This window comes from Trachemys scripta, chromosome 2 (assembly GCF_013100865.1).
Source record: "Trachemys scripta elegans isolate TJP31775 chromosome 2, CAS_Tse_1.0, whole genome shotgun sequence".
NCBI classification, from domain to species: Eukaryota; Metazoa; Chordata; order Testudines; family Emydidae; genus Trachemys; species Trachemys scripta.
In genome coordinates, this window is record NC_048299.1 from 178,200,589 (window position 1) to 178,227,380 (window position 26,792).

The 26,792-nt window shown below is 41.3% G+C and overlaps 1 protein-coding gene across 1 annotated transcript in view; it reads left to right on the forward strand.

Annotated features, from left to right (window-relative positions):
* CDKAL1 (CDK5 regulatory subunit associated protein 1 like 1) overlaps positions 1–26,792 on the forward strand; it is a 759,057-nt gene that overhangs the window by 641,807 nt on the left and 90,458 nt on the right. The window contains exon 17 of the mRNA XM_034762410.1: positions 26,449–26,518. Within this exon, the coding sequence (XP_034618301.1) occupies positions 26,449–26,518 (70 nt within the window). The remainder of the gene's footprint in view (positions 1–26,448; positions 26,519–26,792) is intronic.

Below are 26,792 nucleotides of genomic sequence, written 5' to 3' on the forward strand. Positions count from 1 at the left end.
CCCCTCTGCCATGTACATTGGCCAAACCGGACAGTCCCTCCGCAAAAGAATAAATGGACACAAATCGGACATCAGGAATGGTAACATACACAAGCCAGTAAGTGAACACTTCAATCTCCCTGGTCATTCTATCACAGATTTAAAAGTCACTGTCATTGAACAAAAAAACTTCAGTAACAGACTTCAAAGAGAAACAGCAGAACTAAAATTCATTTGCAAATTCAACACCATTAATCTGGGCTTGAATAGGGATTGGGAGTGGCTGGCTCACTACAGAAGCAGCTTTTCCTCTCCTGGAATTGACACCTCCTCATCTATTATTGGGAGTTGACTACATCCACCCTGATTGAATTGGCCTCGTCAACACTGGTTCTCCACTTGTGAAGTAACTCCCTGCTCTCCATGTGTCAGTATATAATGCCTGCATCTGTAGCTTTCACTCTATGCATCCGAAGAAGTGAGGTTTTTACTCACGAAAGCTTATGCCCAAATAAATCTGTTAGTCTTTAAGGTGCCACCAGTCTCTTTGTTGTTTTTGTAGATACAGACTAACACGGCTACCCCCTGATACTATTCCTAATTAGGTAGAACTGATGTGATAATTACTTTGAACTATAGCATTCTGTTTCCCAACAAAAAAGTTTACAGTTGGAGATCATCTCATCAGACCCTTTCCATCTTCTCAAAAATGTGATTAGTTTTCTTTTTAAATGGGCTGTTTGTCTTTTCACTTTTAATTAAAAGGCACAGTGACTGAAGATGTCTGATGTCGATGAGGGTTTCATCTGTACATGGCTCCTGCTTCATCAGGTATGAAAGAGTCCTCAAAAAAGGAATGACTAAATGATACTTACTGCCCAGTCTAGTCTTCAGCAACTTTCCAATGAGAAAATAATGATCTAAGCTAATGAGATTGAAGCATGTCCTTCACCATCCTCTTTATAATTCATGGAGCTAGCTGGTGCCCATTTCCAAAAGGTGGATTGCAATGTTTCAACTGCACAGTCTGAACATGAATATTGTCACTGGCCATGAATTTAAGCACTGTAATCAGGACTTCTTTGTTCCCTATCTGTGTAGCATCCAGCTCTAACTCTCCTGACCATGTGGCAACAACTTAGATTTTGGACATCTTTGCAAAATGTCTGCATGTGAGAGTTACTGTATTTTACTCCTTTCACTGTGCTTCTTCAAAAGGATCTGGTTGGCTGAGTGAACTCATAGTATTTTCAGGAAGCTCCATATTAGCCAGTGCCTTCGTGGGATGAGGAAAGAGGCTGCCTTTGGGTGAGAACATTAGAGGGATCTTTCTACTCTGTTATTCCTGTTTGAGGGAGAGGTCATCATCTTGTGGTTTGAGCATGGGACCAGTAGTCAGGAGCGCCGAGTTCTTTTCTCACAAATATCACTGACTTTCAGGACATTTAATTTCTCTGATCAGAATTTCCCTATCTGTAAAATGGGGGTGATACAATACCTATCTCTTGAAGGTATCATGAGACTTAATCAACTAATGTTTGTCAGTGTGGATTCTTAGATGGAAGATGTTACAGAAGTGCTATTTTGTTAATAATATTGAAAGATACTTTGTGGTAAAGGAACAGGGTTTTGTGACGGTATCCAACTATGGTAAAATAAGGAAAAGAAGTAAAATAATAGATTACAGGTTGGAAGTTGAGCAGGAAGTGATTTGTGCAGTTCAGGGAAGGGATCAAACTGTGTAAGATAAAAGTGTGTCTTTTGTTCTTAAAAATGGTCATAAATAAAATAAGGTGGTCTTGATAAAAAGACCTTGTTTATATCCTTCCTCCAGGGACATTTTCATGCAGTAGGGTTAGTCTTACTGTTTCCTCTCTTGTTTATGCTGTACTGACTACACTCCATGAAGAGACATTGTAGGAAATCATTGGGAAGGATGTGTGGCTCCTCTGTAATAATTTTGAATACTATGTGTTCTATATATTTGTCTAATTGTTGTAAGAGATGAATATGCTGGTTTAGTTTAATAGTGGGCTGTTGTGGAAAAAAAAAACAGGAAAGCAAAACAATGATTTGAGGTAACATATCCCTCAACAAACACTTCAGGCTGGGTAAGAGACAATGCCTGAGCTATTAACTGTAAAGACCCTACCTTCCAGGCTCCAGCCGAAGTTTTGCTAATGCTGGGAACCAACAGATCCGAAGGACCTGTTGGATCCGAAGCAGTCCTATTAACTGTCCTTTAAAAATCTCTCTCTGGCCAGAAGTTAGGCAGTTGATGCTGAGAAGCTGTCTTCATCTACCAGAAACCATTTTTAAAATAGATTTTTTAAAAATGCTTTTCATGTTATGTTTAGTTCCTCCTGTTAAGATTAAACAGTACTTTGGTTTGAGAAGGCTGTTTGTGACCTGAGCTTAATACATTGACCAAGCTCCCAAAGGGAAGATCTGCAGGTACCTTACCCCAGTTGGACCTGCTGGGTAAGCACAGTTGATCTACAGGGTACTGTAGCCTCAGACCTGGTCTAAGAGTGGAAGAACTGTGGGATTTCACCCCAAGAAAGGTAAAGGCCTAACATCTGAGGGAGTGCACTCAGAGAGACCAGAGAGTTGTCAGAGGTGCAGCTAGTCCTGTAACCTTGAAAAGCATTTTTTAAAATCTATTTTTAAAATGGTTTCAGGTATAACATTTTTGCCTCCAATATGGATATAGTGTAATAAACCCGTTAAAGTCTGTGACATCTTAGCAAAACCCACAGCCTTTGCTTTTTGCTGTTGGTTTTAGTATCTTTGTGGATGCTGATCTTTTTTTTAAATACTATTTTGATTGCTTATTCTGGATGCTCTGATATTGGCTGCAGTGAAGAAGCCTCTCTTTTTGTAATCCTGTCAATTTTTTTAATATAAATTTCATTTACTGTTTTTTGCCAGAGATGCTGAAGAAAGATATGGTTCACTAGTTGCAGGCATGTTGTTAGTTTCTCAGAACTAAATTTCAGTCTGGTGTTAATTAACATCATATTAAAAAGCACTTAATTGAGGATCACAAGTGATATAGTACTGGATATGCAGATGTTGTGTAGTTGTTAGAGCACAGGACCGTGAACCAGGACTACCAAGTTCCATTCCTAGTTCTGTCACTGAAACGCCAACAATTAATATAATTCTAGGTTCATTTATATTCCTGATCTGCTAGCTCTTTTTCCCTCTTGCCTTTGCCTACTGGAGTACTATACTATTTAAGCACCTGCAGGAACTGAGTACATTTTCTGGTATAATATTTGATCGTTTAGGTCAGTTTTTATATAACTAGCAGATGCTGGCTAGAGGGGGAGAATGAATTAAATTGATCCACAGGGTACTGCAGTCCCAGACCACCTTAGATGTGGAGTGCCTCAAGGAATCTTTGTTTAATGTTGGTAGTATTATTTTCTGTCACTTGCTGATATTTGATGGCAACATGCTAATAATGTTCATCGTTCTTATGAGAGACAGACTTTCGTGGGGAGCAACTGCAGGGTGAAGTGTGCACACAGAGCCAGTCTTGAACTAGCTTTATTAGCAACAAATAAGAACAGCACTCAAGATAATCCTGTAATTTGCTATATTTAAAGAAACTTTATTAAGATGAGCTCTGTTATTCCAATACTGTACAGATATATTTTTACCCATCTCTCTTTTCTGTCATGCCTATAGAGGACCTATTGAGTACCGATATTTTTTTTATACTTTAATTCTGCAAGGCTAATTGTTCTTGAAGACTTCTCACTTTCTAAATAATCAGTGTCTTTTAGAGATGAAAAATGGGGTCATCTGTATTATACAGTTACACTTTCCCCCAAGGTAAGAAACAGATATACTAAATGTTGTGTTTTCCCATTCACAAGAAAACAATCAGCTTTCAGTTTCTGTATGACTTTTTGACAAAGAAAACAACAAAAATTAAAGAACAAATATAAACTCTCTACAAGAAAAAAGCAGATCTTGCTCTGTAAGATCTTCACACTTGGATTTCTTCACAGCCCTGCTCTTCTGCAAACAGACTTCTTAAATGTAAAGAATTATAGCACAGAGAAAACAAAATCTTAGTCATATATACCACATCAAGAATCTACAAATATGTTTTAGCATAACTTAAATTCAGATTTAATCTGCTTTGTACTATTTGTACAATATTACTTGACCCAAACGTCTCTTTTCTAATTTTCAGCCAAATGGCTTAGTCCATGTTCTTTTAATTTCTGGAGTAACCTGTTGTAAATAAAATAAAGCCTTGCTTTAACCATCTTCCAAAATGGGAAGTTTATAGCAGGATTCTCTCAGGTACAAAATGGGCCATGGTGCATATTTTGTTCAAGAGCTCACATGTGTTGCCAGTAATGTTTCAAATCTGTTATATAGGCTTCCTCTACACTACAATCAAGGATGGGATTTCCAGCTCGCATACACATACTTGTGCTAGATTTCATTGAGCTAATACAAGTATAAATCATACACTAGCTGCAGTAGCACAGGTAACGGCGGCAACAGCACGGCTTAGCCATGCTGACTGTGTACCCACCAGTTTCAGCCCGATTTTATTCATCATGGCTAAGCCGTGGTGCCGCCTGTGCTGCTATGGCTACATTCCTGTTTGTACTCAGCCTAGCTCCGTGAGAGCTAACACAAGTATGTGTACGTGAGCTGGGAATCACACCCCTCGCTCATCGTGTAGACATAGCCATAGTAGATAATTGTTGCCACATTTCCTGGGCAGCTCCGGTTTATTTTGACATTTATGCTCTCTTACAGTTTACAATATATTCTGTGCTGTCAGCCTCTTCTATACCCCAAAACATCAACTTCAAACTGGGGAAAAGCAAGCATCTAGTATCACAAGAACTCAAATGTGTGATTCTCCTCCAAGCTAATCAGAGTATGGATTCATTTAGAGTCGCTCAAGTTAAAATACTGTATATGTCTTCAGAGAGACTCTCTCTCTCAGCTGGATTAACCTGGTTGACACTGATATTCTGGACAAAAATTTCAAAATATAAATCCATAATAGTGTGCCAAAATGAATGTTGAATTACATGTTGAATTTATGCACACAATTTCCACAAGTGAATGTGAAAAATCGTGTATAGGTTCTCCACCTAAATTGCACCTAGCAATGCAGTTACCACATTTGCCTGTGCAAATAGATAGCAGTACACACAGATGGACAGTGTTGGGGTCGACCTGTCCATGTGTATATGCAAATACCTGCTTTGTGTGTGCAATCACAGTAACTGAATCTTGAAATTAAGTGTATAGTCATGCAGCATTTTGTATGTTTTCCTCAACTTCCTTCCACATAAAAAATCAGGCCCCATATGTTATGGTTATGCAGTATCCTACGATAATTTTTTGGAGAATATTGCATAACTATTTACTGCATTAAAAAGTCAAAATATCGATTCCATTTCCAAAAATGCAAGCACTTACCTTGTCAAATGGCCTCCGTGTGTTTGCATTCAGCAAAACCAAAATTAATAAGTTAGTATTAAACTTTGGGGGGGAAACTATTTAGCAGCAACATTTTATAAGGATCTGGAGTGAACATTACCAGTTCACAGAGTACACCACATACAAGTGTACTCATTAGACTGGAATGACTTCAAGATCCTTTCAGTAAAATTTATTAATGTGATTTTTCAAATGTGACCTAGTATGTACATACACAAGGCATTTAATAAACTAATGCCTATAAACTAATGTAACAAGGGGATGGAATGGGTTATTTGTGCTATATTAAAAAGTTGTATAATTTACTTAATAGACCATAATGGGTCTTTTGGAGCTATCATAGATTATTGTGTAAATACCTATTTAGAGTTTGTACAAGATGGTACAAAAAGCGCAACCACAGAAGAAGTGTTGTAGGTGCTGTGTGTGCCCAGTAATCCCTTTTCTAAGTGAAGTATCTCTGCTGTTTCAAATTATCTTAATTCAAAAATAACAGAAAAAAATACACTTACCTCACAAACACCACCATGACATTTAGAATTAACCCGCACCTTGTTGCTAGTCTCAGCAGAGCAGGCAAGCATTGAATCAGAGTGAATCAGCAAACACCACTCGCAATATGAGAGGTGATCTTTTCAGCGCACATTGGTGAGATGGCATTAGGACGTTTGTGATGCTGCTGTTTCTGTTGTCCCTGGCCTGTGGCTAAATCAAGGACTTAAGTCTTTCAAAGACATCATTCAGGCACCTTTCAAAAACATTTTAAAATTCACTAGTTTTTAGAAATCTTAGTTATTCATTATGATGGTAGTGATGCTGTTTAGAAGACAGATTAAAAAAAGGTATTTTAAAGTCTTAAACTGGTTTATACCGTCTGAGGATTATATGTATATACAGTATATAAAGTTAAAACAGTCAAACTGATTAGGAAGAGAAGTCAAAAAAATGTTTAGCAAATTTGAGAGGCCAGTGAATTATCTCTAAATCCCCCTGAAAATCCCTAGTAAACAGGCTTATAATGGATAGAAACAGTGGTGCGAGATTAACTCTAAAAATGCTGTTGGATGCATCAAAAATTATCAAATGAGTCATTTCCTGTGAAAGAGGAGATACCGTCCCTCCATGTGATTGTGAATGCAGCCTCCCTTCATCTTGGTTTCGACCTGATGATGCAAGAAACACAGAGCCCCTCCTGTAAGGTGCTGAGCACTGTCATCTCCTGTTGCAGTTGGTGGGAGTTGAAGGTACTGAGTTCCCTGTGGGATTGGGTTCTGTGGGAATCCTGTGTAACACTGTGTGGGCCCTATGCTGATCACGCATCAACTTATTCAGTTGCATGTAAGGTGCAAGCTAAAGCCACATGAGGCTCTTCGCGGTGCCACATACACAAATCTTCACCTCACAGAGTTTTATTTTATCCTTAAATTGCAAATGGAGTGGAAAAACCTTCTGTGATGGCAAGATATAGCAGAGAAGTGAGTGGATTGGGTTTTATGTCTTAACAAGAAATCATAACTTGCATGAGACTGGAGAAATTTTCTTTTCCCTCACTGCAATGATTTAAATTATATTTTATATATTTTGGCTATTGTTTTAAGCCTGTTAATGTCCTTATTTAAAGACATCAGTGTTCAGATCATAGATAATACACTGTTTCTTGCTATCAGTATGTATAGGCTCCATAATGGTGTAAAAATGAATTTACCCATGGGTTGGAACCTAGTAGTATATTCTGTGTCTCTTCTTCTAATGTTGCCAGATTACATTAACATAAATGTCAGCAGTGTCTCCAGATGATTTCCTGACTTTTGACAAAAAGCCTCCATCTCAACCTCTTAAATTCCAAGGTCAAGGAGAATGTAACATTCAGAATAATTATTAGCATTATTTTACCTTGACATTTCAGCCCTGCCTTCAGTTTAGCATTCCACCCGGACAATGAAGACGAAAGTCATCTTTCAATTCACTGGAGGGAATTGCCCCAATTAAACCTGACTTTAAGGATATCTGAAACATTATATTAATTTGCTGCCCTCTTTTTTAGCAAGAAATACTTCACGGAGGAGAGGAACTTTCATTAAAAGCATTAAAGATTTACCATGACAAGAACAAGCAATTTTTGAATTGCATTTTCCCCCCTAGGCTAGGATACAAATCAGTGCTATTCATTCTTAGTGAAGGGCCCACTTGTCAGTGGCTGCACTGTCCTGAAGATTCTCTTTTCATTTCAGCTGAAAGGTCAGAGTTATAATTTTGTTGCATTATGAACTGTTAGAGGTTCCTTTTCAAAACCTTGTCACATTCATCTTCCAGATCCCCTTAGACCAAGCTAAAGCCTTTTGTACATAACCATATTTACTTTTTATTTTGGCATCATGTTAGATAAGTGGGACAAAATGCATAGATTAAAAAAAAAATCTTTTCCAGCAACTGAAAAATGCAAAACATTCCCCAGCAAGTGACAGATGAGAAGAACTAAGAAGACACAGCCGCCACACATATCCCAGCAGCTGTTTGGCCTTGGTTGACTGGAGAACTGGGAATCACTATGTCAAACAGTTTTACATATCCACTTCCTGCAAACTTTTGACAACCTCAGAGACACTCTGGAAGTCAATTTAATGGTTTAATGGTAAACTGCATAGCAGTGTATGTTGGTCACAAAACAGGCATATATGGCCAAGTAACAGGCTGCATTTTGAGATTCAATGGGTGAACAATAGGACTGTAACTCTCAATGATTTGGTATTTTATTGGGGAATAAATTTAGTCCCTGACATAAGCAGACACAAGCCCCAGTTACTTCAAAGTGGAGTTGCGCCCATTTAAATCCCAGCCAAGTTTGACTTAGAAGAATTAGAAGTGGTGCAGAATAAATTAAAATGTATTTATGAGGGTGGGTTGCCTTAACTTACACTTTCCTGCTAGTTGCTTTTCTTGCTACACCCCCATTGTGCCTCGTTGGCGTAAGACCTGTAGCTACTATCATTTTGCACATTTTAGATGAAATCCTGGCCTCTCTGAAGTCAATGGCAATACTCCCACTGATTTCAGTAAGGTCAGGATTTCACTGCTTGAATTAATTTTGAATGCCAGATTAGTGCGAGCTGCACTCCTTTGTGAATCATCAGAATTGCAAGGTGAATTGGTAGATAACATGTGCTCTTCCCCGCCCAACACCCATCCTTCGCTCCATATGGAATCATTATTTGAACTAATTTTGTATTCCACCTCTTCCACTCCCACTTTCTGTAAATGCCATGAAATTTGATTGTTTCCTACAAAAGAAAAAATACCTCTATTTGCAATGTTCTTCCCCAGGAATTTGTCCAAACTCTTATCGTGTCTTCCGTTTAATTGCCATACATTTTTGACATGGTTTATTATAAGAACCCAATTGGGCACTAAAGTATTACAGATATCCACAGAATTTAAAACTCCTTTTCTGCAAATGTGTATGCCTGCAGATGGCCATTTCTCTCCCTCTACTCTCCTGTAAGGTGTATTCTATAGGTATGTGGTCTTTAGACAGAGATTGGCCAACCACTCCTGCCCCATCACTTGTAGAGATCCTTCCGTTTCAGATATGTTGTGTTTAATGGTGCTGATAAGATAGGAGGCCTGTTGTTTTGTCTGTCAGTGGTGACAGAAGTAGTGTTTCTAAAGAAGGGAGTATAGGTATGTAATTCATTAATATTGAAGTCCATGGAACTTTGCCAATTTACCTCATCTGAGGGTCTGGCCCATTTTCTGATTTACGATAATGTCTTTCAAAATATCATCTCACCACATATGTGCAGTAATACACAAATGCTACAAATGCATATCTAAGGTTATAGAAAAAGCTGCTGTCCCTTTCTGTTATAATATTGCAGTATTTGCTGAGTAATATGTCATATTAATAGACATACTAATAGGCCAGAAGGACCATTGTGATAATCTAGTCTTACCTTCTGTATAACACAGGCTATAGAACTTTCCCAAAATAATTCCTAGAGCAGATCTTTTAGAAAAACATCCAGACTTGATTTTGAAATTGTCAGTGATGGAGAATCCACTACGACCCTTGTTAAATTACTCTCACTGTTAACAATTTACACCTTATTTCCAATCTGAATTTGTCTAGCTTTAACTTCAAGCCATTGAGCCATGTTACACCTTTCTCTGCTAGATTGAAGAGCCCATTATTAAATATTGGTTCCCCATGTACATACTTATTGACTGTAATTGTCATCCCTTAACCTTCTTTTCATTAAGGTAAATAGATTGAGCTCTTTGGGGCATGTTCTCTAATTCTTTAATAATTTAATAATTTTTTTGGTTCTTCTCTGAACCTTCTTTAATTTATCGACAGCCTTCTTGAATTGTGGAAACCAGAATTGGACGCAGTATTCCAGCAGTGGTCACACCAGTGCCAAATATGTCCAAAGCTGAATAACCATGCAAAAAGACTCTACTGTATTCTTGACTTTCCCAGTAATTAAAATCTTGATTACAATATTGCATTAATGTAATTTTTAGTATATTAGATTTAAAAGAAGAAATAATAGCCACAATCTGTTGTGCAGAAGAGATGTGTGGTCCATTAACTCGTTCTCTGGAGGTTTATCAGTCATCTACTGGTCAGGCCCGGTCTTCATCATCTTATATGATGTGCCAGGATCATAGTTTATGCAGTTTGGAGATGTCAGGTGAATTTTTGTCACTATTTATACAAAAACTGGAGCATGATATAGCAGGAATCAAACCCAGCACTATTACTAGGTCACTGGACAAGGCATGAAAAATATAAACACTTTCAAAGTAAAAATATCTATTATTATTTTTCCCAAATCTTCCTACATAGTTTTTTCATTTTTATTTATTTTTATGTGTGAATTTTGCGCTAATTAACTTTTGTATGGAGGCCCAACAACACCACAAGAGGATATACGGACAGGAAAACATGCCAGTTCTTTGAGTGATTGCGTATGTCCATTCCGTTGTAGGTGCACACACCCAGCCCACAATTGTCAGAGAGGTTTTCCTTAGTGCTACCTATTGAGATAGCGCAGGCACCCTCTTCTGCCTCACACTTCTGCACAATGGTATAAAAGATGGAGCCACCCTGACCAGTGTTCCCTCTAATTTTTTACGTTCAGGTGCGGATTAAATTTTGTTATGTGCACCAATAAGTAGGTGATGTGCGACACATCACCTTCATATTAGTGCACATAACAAAATTCATGTGCTGGGGGTGGGTCTGAGGGGTTCAGCGTGTGGGAGGGGGCTCAGGACTGGGGCAGACGGAGTACGGGGGGGGCTGAGGGCTCTGGCTGGGGGTGTGGGCTCTGGGGTGCAGCCAGGGATGAGGGTTTGGAGTGTGGGAGGGGGGCTTAGGGCTGGGGCATGTGCAGGGGGTGAGGGCTCTGGCTAGGGGTGAAGGCTCTGGGGTGGGGCCAGGGATGAGGATTTTGGGGCGCAGGAGGGAGCACAGGGCTGGGGGAGAGGGTTGGGGTGCAAGGGGTGTGAGCCCTGGATGGGGCTGGGGATGAGGAGTTTGGGATGCAGGCTGCCCTGGGGCTGCATTGGGGAGAGAAGACTCCCCCCAGCCTCTCCCTGGCTCTGGCAGCTCCAGCAGGGCTGGGCTGGGCCAAGGGAGGGGCGCCTCTCCCCCACCGCAGCAAGTCCGGGGCAGGTGCGTGTTAGGGCTGGTGGAGAGGGGCATCTCTCCCCACCGCAACCTTGAGCCCCTGTGTGAGGCTTAATAGGTAGCCATGTAGCAATGCATCTTAAAGAGAACTTAGACCTTGACCCTCCTTAGTTCCTTTCTACCACCCGTGACAATTGTTGGAGTGTGTGTGGTTTTTGCTAGTGCAAATTTTCCCCTGCTTCTTATATATAATACCCAGTTTTGGTATTTAGAGTATTTGTAAGATTGTAGATAGTTTTGAAGTAGATTTAATGTTAAATGTCAGGTTTTTTAAGTGTTTGGTCACACCAGTTCCCATCATGGTACTGGTATCGTAGCCAGGGAAGCTGTGGTCACTGGACTTCAAGTCCCTTCACTTCTGTACTAATAACTTGATGCCATGGAGTAATCTGGACCCTAGCTGCCTTAAGTGCCTTGTTAGAATCGCATGTTAGTGGTAGGTGTCATATTTGTAGAGGATTTTAAGCGTCGGTCCAAAAAAGACAAGAGTGGCCAGGCTCAAGTTTCTTCTAATGGAAGCAGCACTACGTCCACTGCATTGGAGTCTTCCTGCCCAGAAAGGGCACCAAGCACATCCACCTCTGTTAGGAGCCCTCCCCCTGCATAGACTAAACCTAGAGACTGATCTCTGTGACTGGTACCAGCAAAGAGACACCATACGTTGGCCAGGAACTCAGTACCTGAGAGTTCAAGATCCTCAGTACTGAAGTCCAGTGGAAACAAAGGCAGTGGAGTGTGCTTAGCTTCTCAATACTGGTTTCCCTGGCAAACCATGTCTCATTATGCCTAATACCGCTGTCTAATGTACTAGCATCTAATGTTCCTGTTCTGGCACCAGCACATGTGGTACTGAGAGTATCTTCAACCACAGTGCCTCTGAAGATAATGTCATCTAGCGAAAAGAGCCAGGATTTCATCAGTTCTACCCTCTCCAGAGTCTGACTGGCTTGCCCTAGTGCTGACAGGTTCAGCTCCCCATTGGTCAGAGGAAGCAGACTCATCATCAGATTCCAAGATAGGCTCTTATGTCTCACAGTCTAGTCGCATACAGCATACTTATTCAGGCACTGGCCAACCTTGGGACCTACCAGGGCCTTGGTTTTGGCCAGCATTCAAAGACCAATGACCCAAACATAATTGGGTGTCAGGGCCGTACCAATGGCCATTCTGAAACCCTTGGGGTTTCCAGTGGCCTCCAGGTCATCCCCACATCCCTCTCATTCTACTGCTTTGGGCAGGCATTGGGAGCAGCCACGTCAGATTCAGCAAGTGTCCACCCCAGTATCTGGCCCAGTACCGAGCAAGAGGAAGTCCACTCAGCAGATCTGCCCTTAAAGTATGCTCCACCTCATCCGTTTTGGCTTCCTCTTCCTTGTCATCAGATGAGGCAGTGGTATCGGAGACCACTTCTCCCCCACCAGATGATTGCAAAGCCCATCAATACTTATTGAGGAGGATGACTGCAGCTCTGGATATCCAGCCAGAGAAGGTCCAAGATAAGTCACACAGACTCATGGATGTCTACGCCTCAGCGGGTCCCTCCTGAATAGCTTTCTCAATAATGAAGCTAACTGAACAGCCTGTGCGGCAGGGAGGAGACCAGGTGATGGCAGCAATGAATGCTTAAATCACTGGGTATTTATACACCAGAAGCAAAAAGAAAGCCATTTCATCCACAGCAGTCCCACCAATACCTGGATTTCATGCCTCATACCCAGGACCTGTCCAGAGAGAAGCACAGAAGCTACCTCTCTTTCCAATGATTGGTCTATCACCATGGATCACTGGGTCTTAAGCACGGTGGAAGTGGGATACACCCCTCAGTTTATTTCTGTTCCCCACTCCAATCACCTTTTCCTCTTCAGGGACCATTTCAACAAGATTATTCTATTGCAAGAGGTGCAATTCCTCCTTCTCATAGGGGCCATAGATGAAGTTCCCCCTTTTCTCAGAGGAGAGGGATTTTATTAATGTTATTTCCTAAAACTGAAAGCAAAAGGGATTGTCAAAACTATTTTAGATCTAAGAGAGTTCAACAAGTTCCTAAAAAGAATAAAATTCCAGATGGTCACTCTGGCTTCATTACTCCTTCCCTGGGCCCGAGAGACTGGTATACTGTCCTCAACTTAGAGAATATGTATTTTCATGTTGCAACTCATCAGCACCACTGATGAGTTCATGGTAAATGGATCCCATTGCCAATTTGCAGTGCTACCCTTTGGCCTGTCAGCAGTCCCTCACGTGTTCACAAAATAGATAGCTGTGGTAGCTGCATTCCTGTGAAGGTCAGGAGTACACGTGTTGCCTTAGCTAGTTGACTGGCTGGTGAGAGGCCAGTCCAGGTCTCAGCTGCTGTCCAGTACACCCATTATCCAGCCCTCCTTCAAAGCACTGGGTCTACTAATCAGCATGAACAAATTGATCCTGACTCCTGTACAGAGAATAGAATTGATCGGAGTGGTCCTGGACTCTACTAAGTCCCAGGTCTTCCTGCCAAAGTTGACATTCCAAACAATGTGGATTATTGCTCTAGATCTAAAGGCATGTCCTCTCACTACAATATGAAACTGCCTCAAGCTTCTAGGTCACACGGTGGCATGCACTTACATGATGCAGCATGCCAGGCTGTGCTTCAGAAAGCAACAAGGTTGGTTAGCTTTGATGTATCCATTGGTCCATCGTTGTATAGAAATGGTGGTTCAGGCCAAATCAGGTCTTGTCCTCCCTAGTTCAGTGGACAGAACCCTTGAATGTTTGAATGGGAGTCCCCTTTGCTCTTCTGCGACCAATGCTCACCTTAGTTACAAATGCGTCAGCCCTAGGTTGGAAGGCTCACTTGGGATCCTTGCAGACCAAGGTCTTTGGTTTACCCAAAATCTGAAGCTACATAAATTTCAGAGAATTGCAAGCTATCCATTTAGCTTGCATGATCTTTCTTTCACATATTGAGAGGAAGAATTTGTTGGTGCTAACAGACAACACAGCAGCCATGTTCTATGTGAACAGACAAGGGGGAACCCAGTTGATGCAGTTGTTCCGGGAAGCAATTCTGCTTTGGGATTTCCCCATTGCTAACTTCATCAGGGTGCAGAATGCTGTGGCAGATCACCGAAGCAGGTCATTCACTGATTACCACAAGTTCAGATGTGGCCAAATCCATTTTCCAGCTATGGAGGACTTCCTAAGTGGACCTTTCAGAGTGGTAGCCGTGTTAGTCTGTATCAGCAAAAACAACGAGGAGTCCTTGTGGCACCTTAGAGACTAACAAATTTATTTGTGCATAAGCTTTTGTGGGCTAGAACCCCACAAGGGCCAACAGAAAATGTCACCAGTTTTATTTCTGAGTGGATCCAGCTCAGGTTTTTGACAGATGCCTTCCTGCTACCCAGGATGAACAGCCTCCAGTTCTGCTCTTGCCCAAGGTCTTGTCCAAAATCAGACAAGACCAGGCTCACCCTATACTTACAGCCCCAATGTGACCCAGACAACACTGGGTTCTCAGCTTTACTAGCCCTATTGGTCAGACCTCCACTGTCACTCGTGTTGGAGGCAGATGTGAACTCTGAGGACCACAGCCGCCACTTCCATCCCAACCTGCAGGCCCTTTAATGGCCTGGATGCTTCATGGCTGATGCCCTTGGAAGGCATTGTTCTAAGGGGATACAGAAAGTGCTTCTAAATAGTAGAAAGCCTTCTACTAGGGTTAATTACCTCATAAAATGGAAAAGATTCTCCATCAGATCCCACCAGAAAGATGTCTTCCTGGTCCAGGCTCCCATACATCATGTATTGGCCATTAGTTTCATCAGGGACCACCTAGCAGCTTTTTCGGCTTTCCACCCTCCTGTTAATAACCACTGAATCTTTTGCAATCCAATGTTTGACAGATTTTTGAAACATCTGAACAGGTTGTATCCATAGGTAGAAGATCTTGCCCCCCTATGGAACTTGAACTTAGTACTAACAGAGCTGATGTGTCCCCCTCTTTGGCGACCTGTTCACTGCTGCACCTTTCAATGAAAGCGACTTTTTTATTGCTGTTACATCATCCAGGAGAGTGAGGAAATTGTGAGCTCCAGTATCAGAAACTCCCTGTCTTCTATAGAGACAAAGTTAACCTTTGCCCTCACCTGAAGTTCCTTACTAAAGTAGTTTCCAGTTTTCATATTAATCAAGCAATTTATTTACCAGCTTTCTTCTCAAAACCTCATATGCATAAAGCTGAAGAAAAGCTCCATTCTCTGGACATTAGAAGATCTTTGGCTTTTTACCTGAATCAGACTAAGCTGTTTAGGTAATCGTTGCAGCTGTTCATCATGATTGCAGACAGAATGAAGGGCCCCCCAGTATCCTCCCAAAGAATCTCTTCCTGGATATTCGCTTGTATTCATTTATGCTACCCGTTGTCTAACGTGATGCCCCCAAGTAGAGTGTTGGCCCCCTCAGCTGGGTCTCAACTGTGGCCTTTCTGGCTTATGTGCCCATCTTGGACATTTGTAAGGCGGCAACCTGGTCGCCAGTCTGTATGTTTGCCTTTTATTATGCCATCTCTCAAAAGTCCAGAGATGGTGCCGGATTTGCATGTATGGTCCTCCAAACCCTGCTCAACTAGACTCTAAGCCCACCTCCAGGTTGAACTGCTTGTGAATCACCTACAGTGGAATGGACATGTGCAATAACTCCAGGAAGAAACAGTTACCAACCTTTTTCCAAAAATAGATGTGTTTCACATGTTCATTCCACAACCCACCCTCCTTCCCCTCTCTGTTGTCCAGTAAAAAGGAACTAAGCGGGGTCAGGGGCAGCTCCACCCTTTATACCATTGTGGAACAGAGGTAACAAAGAATACGTGCACCACCGTGACAGGTACTGCTGAAGGAAAAATTTCAGACAACTGTGTGCTGGGCACGCATACACTTACAGTGGAATAGACACTGCAACACATCTCAAAGACCAACAGTTACGGAAAAGGGTTAGTAACTGTTTCTTATCCTGAACATTCTAAGATTTGGGCCACAAATCACTGCACCTTTGTGCATTCCTGTCACATGGGAGCCTGCGTGTCTTCCTGAGTGTCCCCCCACATATACATGCAACTTGCATCAGAGCTGGGTATGTTTCTTTAATATGGCTGGGGGGGCTGAGCTTTTTTAGTAGTTTTCTTTCATTGTTACACAAATAGAGAATATTGTTTTCTATTGCCACGTTACAGGCCACTGGTCAAGGGGGCTTTCTCTACCTATAGATAGTTCCCATCTTTTCATGAAACCATGCTTTGGTACCATTTCTAATTTTATTAGTTCCTCATACAGTCCATTTCTAAGTCCTTGGAACTTAAAGCCTGGGAGATGATTATTTCCATCCCAGTAGGAGATCTTTTAAAATCCATCTACATTTTCAGGGTTAAGTGTTTAATGTTTCAGCTGAAGACTGGTAAACGTGGGAACAGGAGTTAAATTGAATTTCTTACATAGTGTCTGTTCTTTTTAGTATAATTGTCCTATTGGCCTTAAATGTGTTTTCTCACATTTGGAGTTTCCAGGGGGGGAAATCTGGAGGTTTTTTTGCCCTAGTCAGAATAAATATGGAGCGGGTGTCTGGCTGACTTTGCTTCTGGCAACGTCCCAGATTGTAAGTATATGTTTAGGCCCCTTCTTTTCTCTGTGTTCCAGAGAATGTCATCTACATTTACAGCTCTATGTAAATAATAATAATAATGTACTGATAGCTCAGAAACAGTTCAATGGATTTCTATGAAAACTTTAAAAAAAAGTGATTGAGTTAACAATAAGTCCTGAAAATATACAGACTACAAGGTAATTTTTTTAATGTTATAAAAGTGACTGAAAATATGACTGCGAGCTATTGCCTCTCTCAACCAAAATTATTAGGAATTTTACTGTTGTGAAAGCAGAGCTTATTTAACAGACCTCTCCAAATGCTATTTTCTCTGCATCCAAGTTGGAGTAGACGTTGACATGTGAGATGACTGCAGGCTGTGAATTTTCAAAGGGGTTTAAAGTAACAAGACCACCCCAGTTGCTCAGCTAATGCTGCTGCTGCTGCTGTTGGAAGGAACTCTACAAGAACTCTACAAGTTGAATTGCAGAGGCAGAAAAGTAATTGAGGAGATTTTTTCAGGAAATAGCTTATGAACAAACTTTGCCCAAGAGCTTTTTGGTCACTGCCATGAAAGAAATCGAGAAAATGTGCCTAAAAGGAATCTGGTATAGATTTTGATGCAGTGCTGTGGGTTTTCTGTTCTGTATTTTTCTGGGGTGGTTTAAATAAATGTCATCTATGCCTTTCCTAACAAACTACAGTGTTCCATCCATTGCCTAAGAAGTTTTAAAAGACTACTAAGTAATTAAACTGATTTCCAGCAGCTTTGGTTATAAAGACACCAGGTTGCATTCAGGGTAGGCTAGTAACAAACAAATGATGTAGTTTTAATCAAAGGGAGCTGAGTAATTTGGGGCATCCAGCCGGTTTTTGCTGTAAGGGCCACATCAGAAGATGCTTTAATAGATGTCCTCGCAACACAGATGTCATGCAGCGCCTTGTGTTGATGCTAATGTATAGGCCCTGATCCCACTCTTGTTTTTCATTAATTAGAAGAAAATAGAGCTAGAGGACAAGTGACTCTGTGGTCTTAGACTTTCCCCCCATGTATTAATGACAAGAAACTTCTTATTGAACCGTGAGAAGGTGACCTTGCATGTAATTGAATGATTCCTTCCTTTAGGATTGAATGTGACCAAAAATCTTTTTCCTTAAACTTAGCATGCTGTTAGAGATGCATTGTGTGAGGCGGTACGTACATAAAGCTCAGATTTGGATATCTCTTTAAAGGAAGATTGCCCCATCTTGTGTTACAGAAATGGACATTTTGATTCCTAAACTCATTCTTAATTGTAGTGACTCTATCATTTTGAGAGAAGCTGCCATTGAATCCATTAAATGATAATATATGAAGGTATCTCTTTCTACAGAGCTGCAAATGCTGATGATCACTGTGATGTGATTCTCAAATGGATGATAATGCCCACTGAAATGAGTACTGCAAAAAAGAACAGGCCTCGTATTTTCTGAGGACCAAACTGAAACACACTAATAAATACCAATTTCACCGCTGTGCATTACTGCAGTGGTCCACAGAGAAATTATTTTAAGTATTAATGTTATATGAGCCTACAGGTACCTGAGAGTGGAAACTTCTTAATGTTCCCAGTAAATTGGCTTTACAGAATAATTGATTTGTTAAGTACATTAATTTAAAAAACAAATTTAACAAATCAGTTTTTCTGCATGAAAACCAAAATATCCCCTCTTTTGACTTCCGGATAAATGTTTGTGTTGGTTTTGACCTATAAATCCTTCATTGGTCTGAAACCTGCCTGCCTTTCTCCCATGCCATACTGCCACAGTTGAGATCTATGGAGGCTCTTAAAGTGCACCCCCTCATTAAAAAAGAGAGCCGCTGAGTGTTCCCTGTGACATCCCCTTTTCTTTGGAATGCTCTCTCAGCTTGGTCAGATCTAATCCACATCTAGGTTGATTTTCCTGGCAAGCCATAAGACCCATCTGCTCATTCATGCATGTGTGCAGGGATAAGGCTGTTGGGGACAGGGGGCATTTCTGCCTTGGGGGGAAGTGTGAGGTGGGAGTTTCAATCTATATTGGGTCTGTTAATTGGAGAGCACGTGTTTGAGGATAGGGTGGGTTTGAGCTGAGGCTTTTCTGTGCATTGTAATTTTAATCTCTGTCAAGGGTGGGTGGATGTTCTTTTGTATATGCAATTTTAAAATGACTGACAATTACAAAGGAGCATAAACCTCTTTAATAACTAAAGAAACAGATTGGTGCACTGAGGTCATCTGTTTAATTAAATCCTTTAGCATTAATCAAGGATACTTCTAAAAGTATCAGAAGTTATTGAAACACCCAGCACATTAATTGGTAGTTAAGGTAAGCAGCTAACCACTGCTGCTGTAAAAATGCTACTTTTTGCCACTGGTTATGCAATGTCAATGACTAAATTAACTAAAATGTTCCACCTCTAAAATGTGACAATTTCCTTGAATCCCTGTTCTTTTGGGGACTTTGAATTCTGTAGTAATCACATTTATATTTCAATGTACTCAGTAAAGATACAAAATCATAAGGTTCTAGGGTTCTCCAACCCTCATTTATACTGTTGGCTTTGGATAATTACTTTGTTGCCCTTTGTCCAGTTTGACTGTCTTCTGAGTCCCATACATTTTTCAGGTCTGTTCTCCTGTCATTTTAGAGAGAACTGGTTTAAGTTGTTTTCTATTATGTTCATAAATTTTATTAGGAAACAAAGACAATTTTTTCTTTAACTTCATTAATAAGTGTGTGAATCACTAAGCCCAAAAAATGATGCTATCCAGATAGTTGGATATTGATTATTTATGCTGGAATTGTATATTGTTACTGGAGCCCCCTCTAGAGAACTCTTTGTACCAGTGCTCTCGATAAAACGATAAATAACCCATTAGCCTAAACTGTGAGAGGATGAAAACAGGAATTACACTTTGGGTAGTATGTTTATAATACACAATCTAGTATAAACCATGATAGAATAAGAGCTATTTAGTTAGCTGAGCCTGCTTTATTTGTGAGAATTTGTTTCTGGTGTTTTAAAAATATTTCAATTTAATCAGATAATTAAACAATAAAGAACCAATTCTGCCCTCAGATACACAGGCCCTGCTTGAGATTGTGCCTGTTTATGTTATGGGAGAACTGAGTCTTTATTGTTTAGCAAACTCATTTCAATTAAAGGCAAAAATTTCAGTAAAGGGTTCCTACATTGTGCCTGCAAGGTAAATGTTCAAAGATGCAAACAAATATTATGAGTAGTACGCAATATGCAATTACACATGCAAGTGAAGCAGTTGAAATTGTGTACACAGAATGTGCAGTTATATGTGTTCTGCATGCGCAATTACTTGCTTGCGTCTGAACAAAAACATTTTGCTGATACTACCTAGGTACCTATTTTTTTAAAAAAATATTTGGTTGTAGAATTCTGGCCTTACTAGGTCCCAGAGCTGACAGGCTGTGCTTAGCATCGAAGGCCTACATAAAAATAGGCATTGTGATAATGTGTCCACAACCCACTAGATCTGACAGCGGTTAAGGTGGCTAGGCAGGCCAATTAACTTCCCAGGCTGCACCTGGAGGAGGAGCCAGGGAGCGGGGATTAATTAGGCAAGGCTCAGCTGGACAGGAACAGGAGAGGCCTATATAGAGGTCAGCAGCTGGGGCTCTAGGGAAGTAGTCTGGGAGTAGGGAGGTGTGTTTGGGGCTATAGAGGCAAGTAGCCTCCAGTCCCTCCCTGGAAGAAAGGAGTTGTGCAGCTGGCAAACCCAGAGATGGGGGAGAGCTAGAAAGGTAGAAAAGGCTCAGGGGAAAAGCAGCAAGGCATAGGTTAGCACAGACCTTGGCTGCCAACCTGTGCTAACCTTGGATGGATTCCTGAGCTGGAATCCACAGTAGAGGGTTGGCCTGGGTTCCCCTACTAGCCACTGAAGAAGTGGCATGAACCAGGCAGTAGAGAGCAGGTTGTCTGGGACAGTTCCCCCTGAAAGACTTTGATACCCCAGAAGGAGAGGACCCTTGTGACCTGGCCGGAGGACCAAGTCACAAAGAAGAAGCTGCACCTCCTGAAGCAAGAGGGGCTGCAGGATGAGAGAGAAAGATAGGTGAAGAGACCGCTAGAGGAGGGCCCAGCACCTGGAAGGAGCTAATCCCCAGAGCAGCCTGGAGGCGTAGCAGTGAGTGGAGCCCATGACAGCAACTCTTTTAGAAGAAAACACACAAAATCTTTTTGAAAAGTTCACCATTCTACAGTAATGGCCCATTTGTTTACTGTAGAATTCAGTGTGTCTTGTACAGGAAGGGTTGTTTCAGCCAAGGATCCAAATGTTCTGATGGTTCTTCAAAACTGATTTCGATCTCTGTGGGTGGGGAACCGGACTGAAAACTGAGTGAGATTTTCTATTCATTCTGGTTTTGCTCAAGTTGGAAATATCACAAGAGCAGATTTTTTCCCTTACTTGTTTCCACTTGTGTTTCCTGCCACACCCAGACTAGTCAGTGAGAAGGGTATTGCTGTTGGTGACTGGGAAGTCACATTTGTTGTTGTTCAGAGGGCAGTATTGCAAGAGTGAGAGAATGTAGAGACGTACAGCCCATTGCTCTACTCCCTGAATGTTACCATGTCTGCTCCATTATCAGTATAACCCTGCGGGCTCAATAATGCAAGGTACTGAGCTCATCTTCTTCAGTATGAGTGTCCTCCCCTCAGTTGCAGTTAATGGGAATTGACAGTGCTTAGCACTTGCAGGATTTGACCTTATCTCCTGATTTAAAGAAGTCAATATATAAATTGCATTGCTGCTTTTTGCTGCCTTTCTCTACAACCCCTCAACTTCAGAGAAATTCTGATGTGGGAAAAATCCTAAGTGTAAGAGAAACAAAACAGCTCTTAGACCAGCATCCAGCTGCAAGTCAAGGACCAGTACTGCTGCCATATAAAGTCAATTCAAGGGGGAGTTTAAGTGCTCTCTACTTACTTAAAACTGTCTCAGGAAGTTTTCTGAAACCCAAGAAAGGCAACTGTGACAGCATCAAGTGGGTTAGAACTAAGAAACTGGGTGGGGTGGTGAGAAAGTTTTAAGAATAGAGGGCAGCTAATTTTAGCTCCTGGAACTTAGGGACTTTCCAATGCTGGCAGTATGTGTGGTGTTACTTAGGATACATACCAAGAATATTTAGTGCTGAGTGTATTGGAGAAAAGTCACTGTGCAGCTTCTGTCATTCAAAGGAAATATACCGGGCAGTAGTACGCTGGTTCAACAGTCATTTTTCAGGCAATGAACACTGATGTTTGTAATGTGAAAAGAGCAGAACAATAAAAAAGATGAAAACGCATACACAAAAACTTGTCTTTTCTTAGTCCTCCATTTGTACACATGGCCAGCAATGAACAGCTATAATAGCAATGGCACCGTAAGGTATGTGGGCAGTTGGGGCCAGTACTATCTATTGCAGGGGTGGCCAACCTGAGCCTGAGAAGGAGCCAGAATTTACCAATGTACATTGTCAAAGAGCCACAGTAATACGTCAGCAGCCCCCATAAACCCCCCCTCCCGCCACCACCAGCACCTCCTGCCCGCTGGCAGCCCTGCCAATCAGCACCTCCCCCTCCCTCCCCATGTCTCCTGCCCGCTGCTGTTTTGCAGTGTACAGAGGAAGGGGTGGAGTGGGGGCAGGGTCTGGGGTTGAGCAGTGGAAAGTTAGCACCTGTAGCTCCAGTCCCAGAGTCAGCACCTATGCAAGGAGACGCATATTAACTTCTGAAGAGCCGCATGTGGCTCCGGAGCCACAGGTTGGCCACCCCTGATCTGTTGCTATTGGTGTGCATGATGCTTTGCAAGCAAATGAAAAGTTATTGTGTCTGCAATGAAAAATATACTCTAATGTAACCTGCAAATGCAGCAAAAATGGCAAAAGAACAAGGTGAATGGGATTGGGGGGACTGCTGCTCTAAGGGGAACACTGACTTGTTGAGTGAAATATTGGCCCCATTGAAGTCAATGGGAGATTTGCTCTAGACTTGAATAGAGCCAGGATTTCCTTCTTTTATCTTGTTTAGCATATTTCCCATTAGTTCTGACTGATTTGCCCATATAACTCAAATACCATGAGTGAAGAATCTTTGTAAGTCTTTGTGGAAGAAGTGGGTTTTAAGGAGCTGAGGTGAATGAAGACACTGTGATTGACTGGTGCACAAGGAAACTAGTCTTAGCATGAGGCAGTATGGGAAAATGCATGAAGTTGGAAGAGGGAGAAGAATAACTGGAGTGGTTGGGGGAAGGCTGGTGGCAAACAAAGAAAGTGAATGGTGGATTAAGAAGAATTCAAAGCAGAAGGCATAAACAGGAATGGAATTGTGCAGAGCCTTGGAAGTCAGAATCAAAAGCTGAACTTGGTGTGAAAGATAAGTGGGCAAAGAGGGGGAACAGTGGCCGGAGTGGCGGTCTTGTCGTCTGTGTGAGGGACTGGTTGACAGTTTGTTGGCAGTGCAGAAGAAGTGGGTTTTGCTTGAGCTTCCTTTTTACAAGGGATGGGAAATCAGTGAGGCAGAGGGAAGGGGCAGGCTGCGCACATAGCTATGATGATGACAGCAAAGGATTATCCACCATCTGAGCCAAGTACTGGGAAGAAGCAATGCAAATATACTGCAGAGCTGTAACAAAAACAGAGGCCTCCAATCTTACAACTGGTTATATTTCAGAACAGCAAAATAAGTAGCCTTCATGGACACTCTGGGACTCCAGGCTGTCACCTAATACTCCTTGTACTGCATTAATTTTAAAAAGTTTATGCCAGTGGTGACTTGTTGGTAGTGCATGGTCTAAATCTACTAGAGTTTGTGAAGAGGGATCCAGTGTCCAACACACACACTATCCTTCTGATAACAACTTCCTGCAGCATATACTGGAGCAAAGATGAATTGGTGTGAAAATTCAAAGTGAGCATCCAAGGTTTGGGTGTTAGCTTGGCTGTTTGGTTTTTTAGCAAGGTTGGAGATCTCATAAGAATTGGGACTTCCTTCAGTACATCCTTGCAGCAGCTGGAATGGGAATACAGTGCCGCAAGAAGTTCTGAGACCAGGAAAGCTCAGATGGGTGCAAAAACTAATTTAAAAAATAAGACTGGGCTTTTCAGAGGATCCCAAGGGAGTTAGGCACCCAGCTCCCATTGAAAGTCAATAAGATTTGGGTGCCTAACTCTTTTCAGCTCCTTTGAACATTCCAGACCTTTTTTTTCAAGATTCCAAGATCTGGGTCTGAGTTTGGGGTAAAATTTCTAGTCCGTTTATATGTTATCCAAGCTAGTTTGCCCCTGGTGTCTATGTGGTGTTCACTGAGGAATTGGAGTGTGGCTGTGTTCTGTGTCTTCCCACTCTCCTAATACTGCATGGCCTGATTGTGCTCTGTAAGTGCTAGGTATCATCATCACCATCATAGAGAATTCCCTTTACAGTTGAACAGAGGAACACACACAGTCCACATGGTGTAAATAAACAGCCTTGCTTTTATTAACTACCTCCTTTAAACCTGGTCTTCAAAAATAAATTGCCCTATTTTTTTAATCCACTACCAGGAAAATGTACTAGTTAGCACAGTGCCACGTGTAAATACATCTTCAAGTGAAAAGCTGGACCTGACTGGGACAAAGAGCTTTATTAGAGGGAATAACTACTTATATGTTTTGAGTGTATAATGTTTTTGGGTTAGATATAGATGGCCTCAAAATGTAATAATCAGCTTAAAATGTATACATGGTCTTAAAATATATATTCTAAAAAACCCCAAAAGATTCATGGGCTATAAAGTGCAAATTGATACCTGTGCAAGGCTGGCTTCAGAGCTTTTGGTGCCACCAGTGAGACAAGATTATAGGTGGTGATGTTGTTAATATCATTGGCATGCAAGAATAAGAAGCAGGAACAGTTTCTGATGTATCATGAAAAATTTAAACACTTGGCAGAGTTGGAAGATAGAGTTTGTGTGTTACAGTGAAGGGCACAAGAAAATATGATTTTTATTTTTATTTTTAGTTGGTGATACATTTGTGACAGATCTGGCAATTTTCTGCAATATCCTGGAAAAACCTTATGGAATTAAGTGTCATATCTTTAGAGTTCATCATATTAAAAATGCAAAATGTGTATGTATTATTGTGTTTTGAGCTTCAAAAGGACTCTTTGAAGCAATGTGCTAGACAGATAAAGTTAAGTGGGATTCCTGTGAAACATTTGGAGGAAAGGAAGGCAGGGTCTCAGTTCCAAACCCAACCTTCTGAATCTGTGTCCTAAGGGGAAACCTATTGTCTCTGAGGACAAGATCAGGGGCCCACACTGGAGAAAAAAGTGATCACAGATTCAAAGGGGCGTTTGTTCTGAGCTTACAGTTTTTATGAACTTGTGACCACAGAAAAAACTTCTGGTGAGGTTTGAAGGACTGTTCACAGGCTTGTTGAGTTGGGGTAATCTCTGGTAAGCTTATTAGCATGTGTGTAGGTTCTTTGTTTTTAATCTTTTCTTTCTGATGCTTTTACCTTAAGAATAAATGTACTTGCTTAGAAAGAGCTGTGTGGTAACTTATAACGCTTTGTATACCTCCGAGGAGAAGGCAAAACAGTCCTGCATAGGCAATCTGTCTTGCTGCTGAATTCACAGTGTAGGCAGGGATGGAATTGGAGAGATGAGAGATGACAGCTGGGGAGCTGGAAGCTTTAGAGTAGGTGCCCTTGCTGGACCATAAGGGGGAAATACAGGTGAAGTTGCCCTGAACTGTGACTCACTTGGAAGTGACTTCTCTTTTAGTTTCTTTCAAGGCTGTTTGTTTGAAATCCCCACAAGCTTGCATCTGGCTATAAATTCCACTACACTGCAATGCTAGTTTATATGGATCCTGCTTATAAACACCCTGTATCCTCCTATTGAGTTGAAGTTGTGTTCCTGAGTGCATGCAGTAGTTGGCAGTTGAGGGGGTTAAAGGATTTTACGTGTGCTATTTTGTTCTGAGCCAAAGTGAGAGGCCTCAATGGGTATCTTCAGTTGTAAGTCATAAGCTTAGTTCCCCTTACTGCCTGACTTGATCCTGTGCGGGGTGGGAGAGGGGAACACAATGTTTTACTGGAAAAGTCTTTTCATAAGGACAGAAGGTTAAGAAGTAAACCTTTGCTAATTGAAGATGAAGCTAAACCAAACAAAGACTTGGTTTATATCTGTAACTGAAAATAGCTTAACTTACTATTTTGCTCTGCCAGTTACGGAGAGACAGCACATTTTATGGCTCTAAAACACAGCGAGCAGTCAGGAAAGGTGGAAGTTTAACCTCTGTTCTGCAAAACTCTGTCCTTCCTTGCTCCTTACTCATCCACGGGAGAGACCTTTCAATTTGAGCTGTGCTGTGCTGTCCCATTGCATTTCCTGTGACATATTTAACTGAACGTTTTTTTTGCAATATTTCTTTTGGAAGACAAAAGGGCTGTTTGTTGTTTTTCTGTCTTACTTTCTGTAGTAGATAATGAATCTGTATACGGTTTAGGCTAAAATGCCCAGTTTTTGTCATTGCATTCTTTTTTAAAGTACAGATTATATGCTTTGGTCTTTACCTTATGTCTATACTAAAAAAAAAAGTTCTGATCTGCTGTGTGGTGTTAAATATCAACTGTGTTTCATCCAGGAGGTGGCTGTATGTGGCAGAACAAGTGGTCTTTGGATATGAAGACTTTGGGGATCTTTTGGCACAAAAGGTACGATATAAGATTAATAGGGTGTCAGGAGATGGTGAAATTACAGTATTTCAGGTTTTTCATTGGAAAAAGTTTGAAAAGGCTGGCTGAGTTTGGAAGCCTATTCTCAACATATGGACAAAATATTCTCTAATATTTTCACTTCCTCTTTTGGTTCGGCAAAGGAGATCTGCATGTTTGCACTGAGCGCTCAGGGTGAAAGCCTTGCCCCATTGAAGTCACTGGAAATTTTCCTATTGATTTCATTAGAGCCAGGAGTTCACCCTAAGTGTTC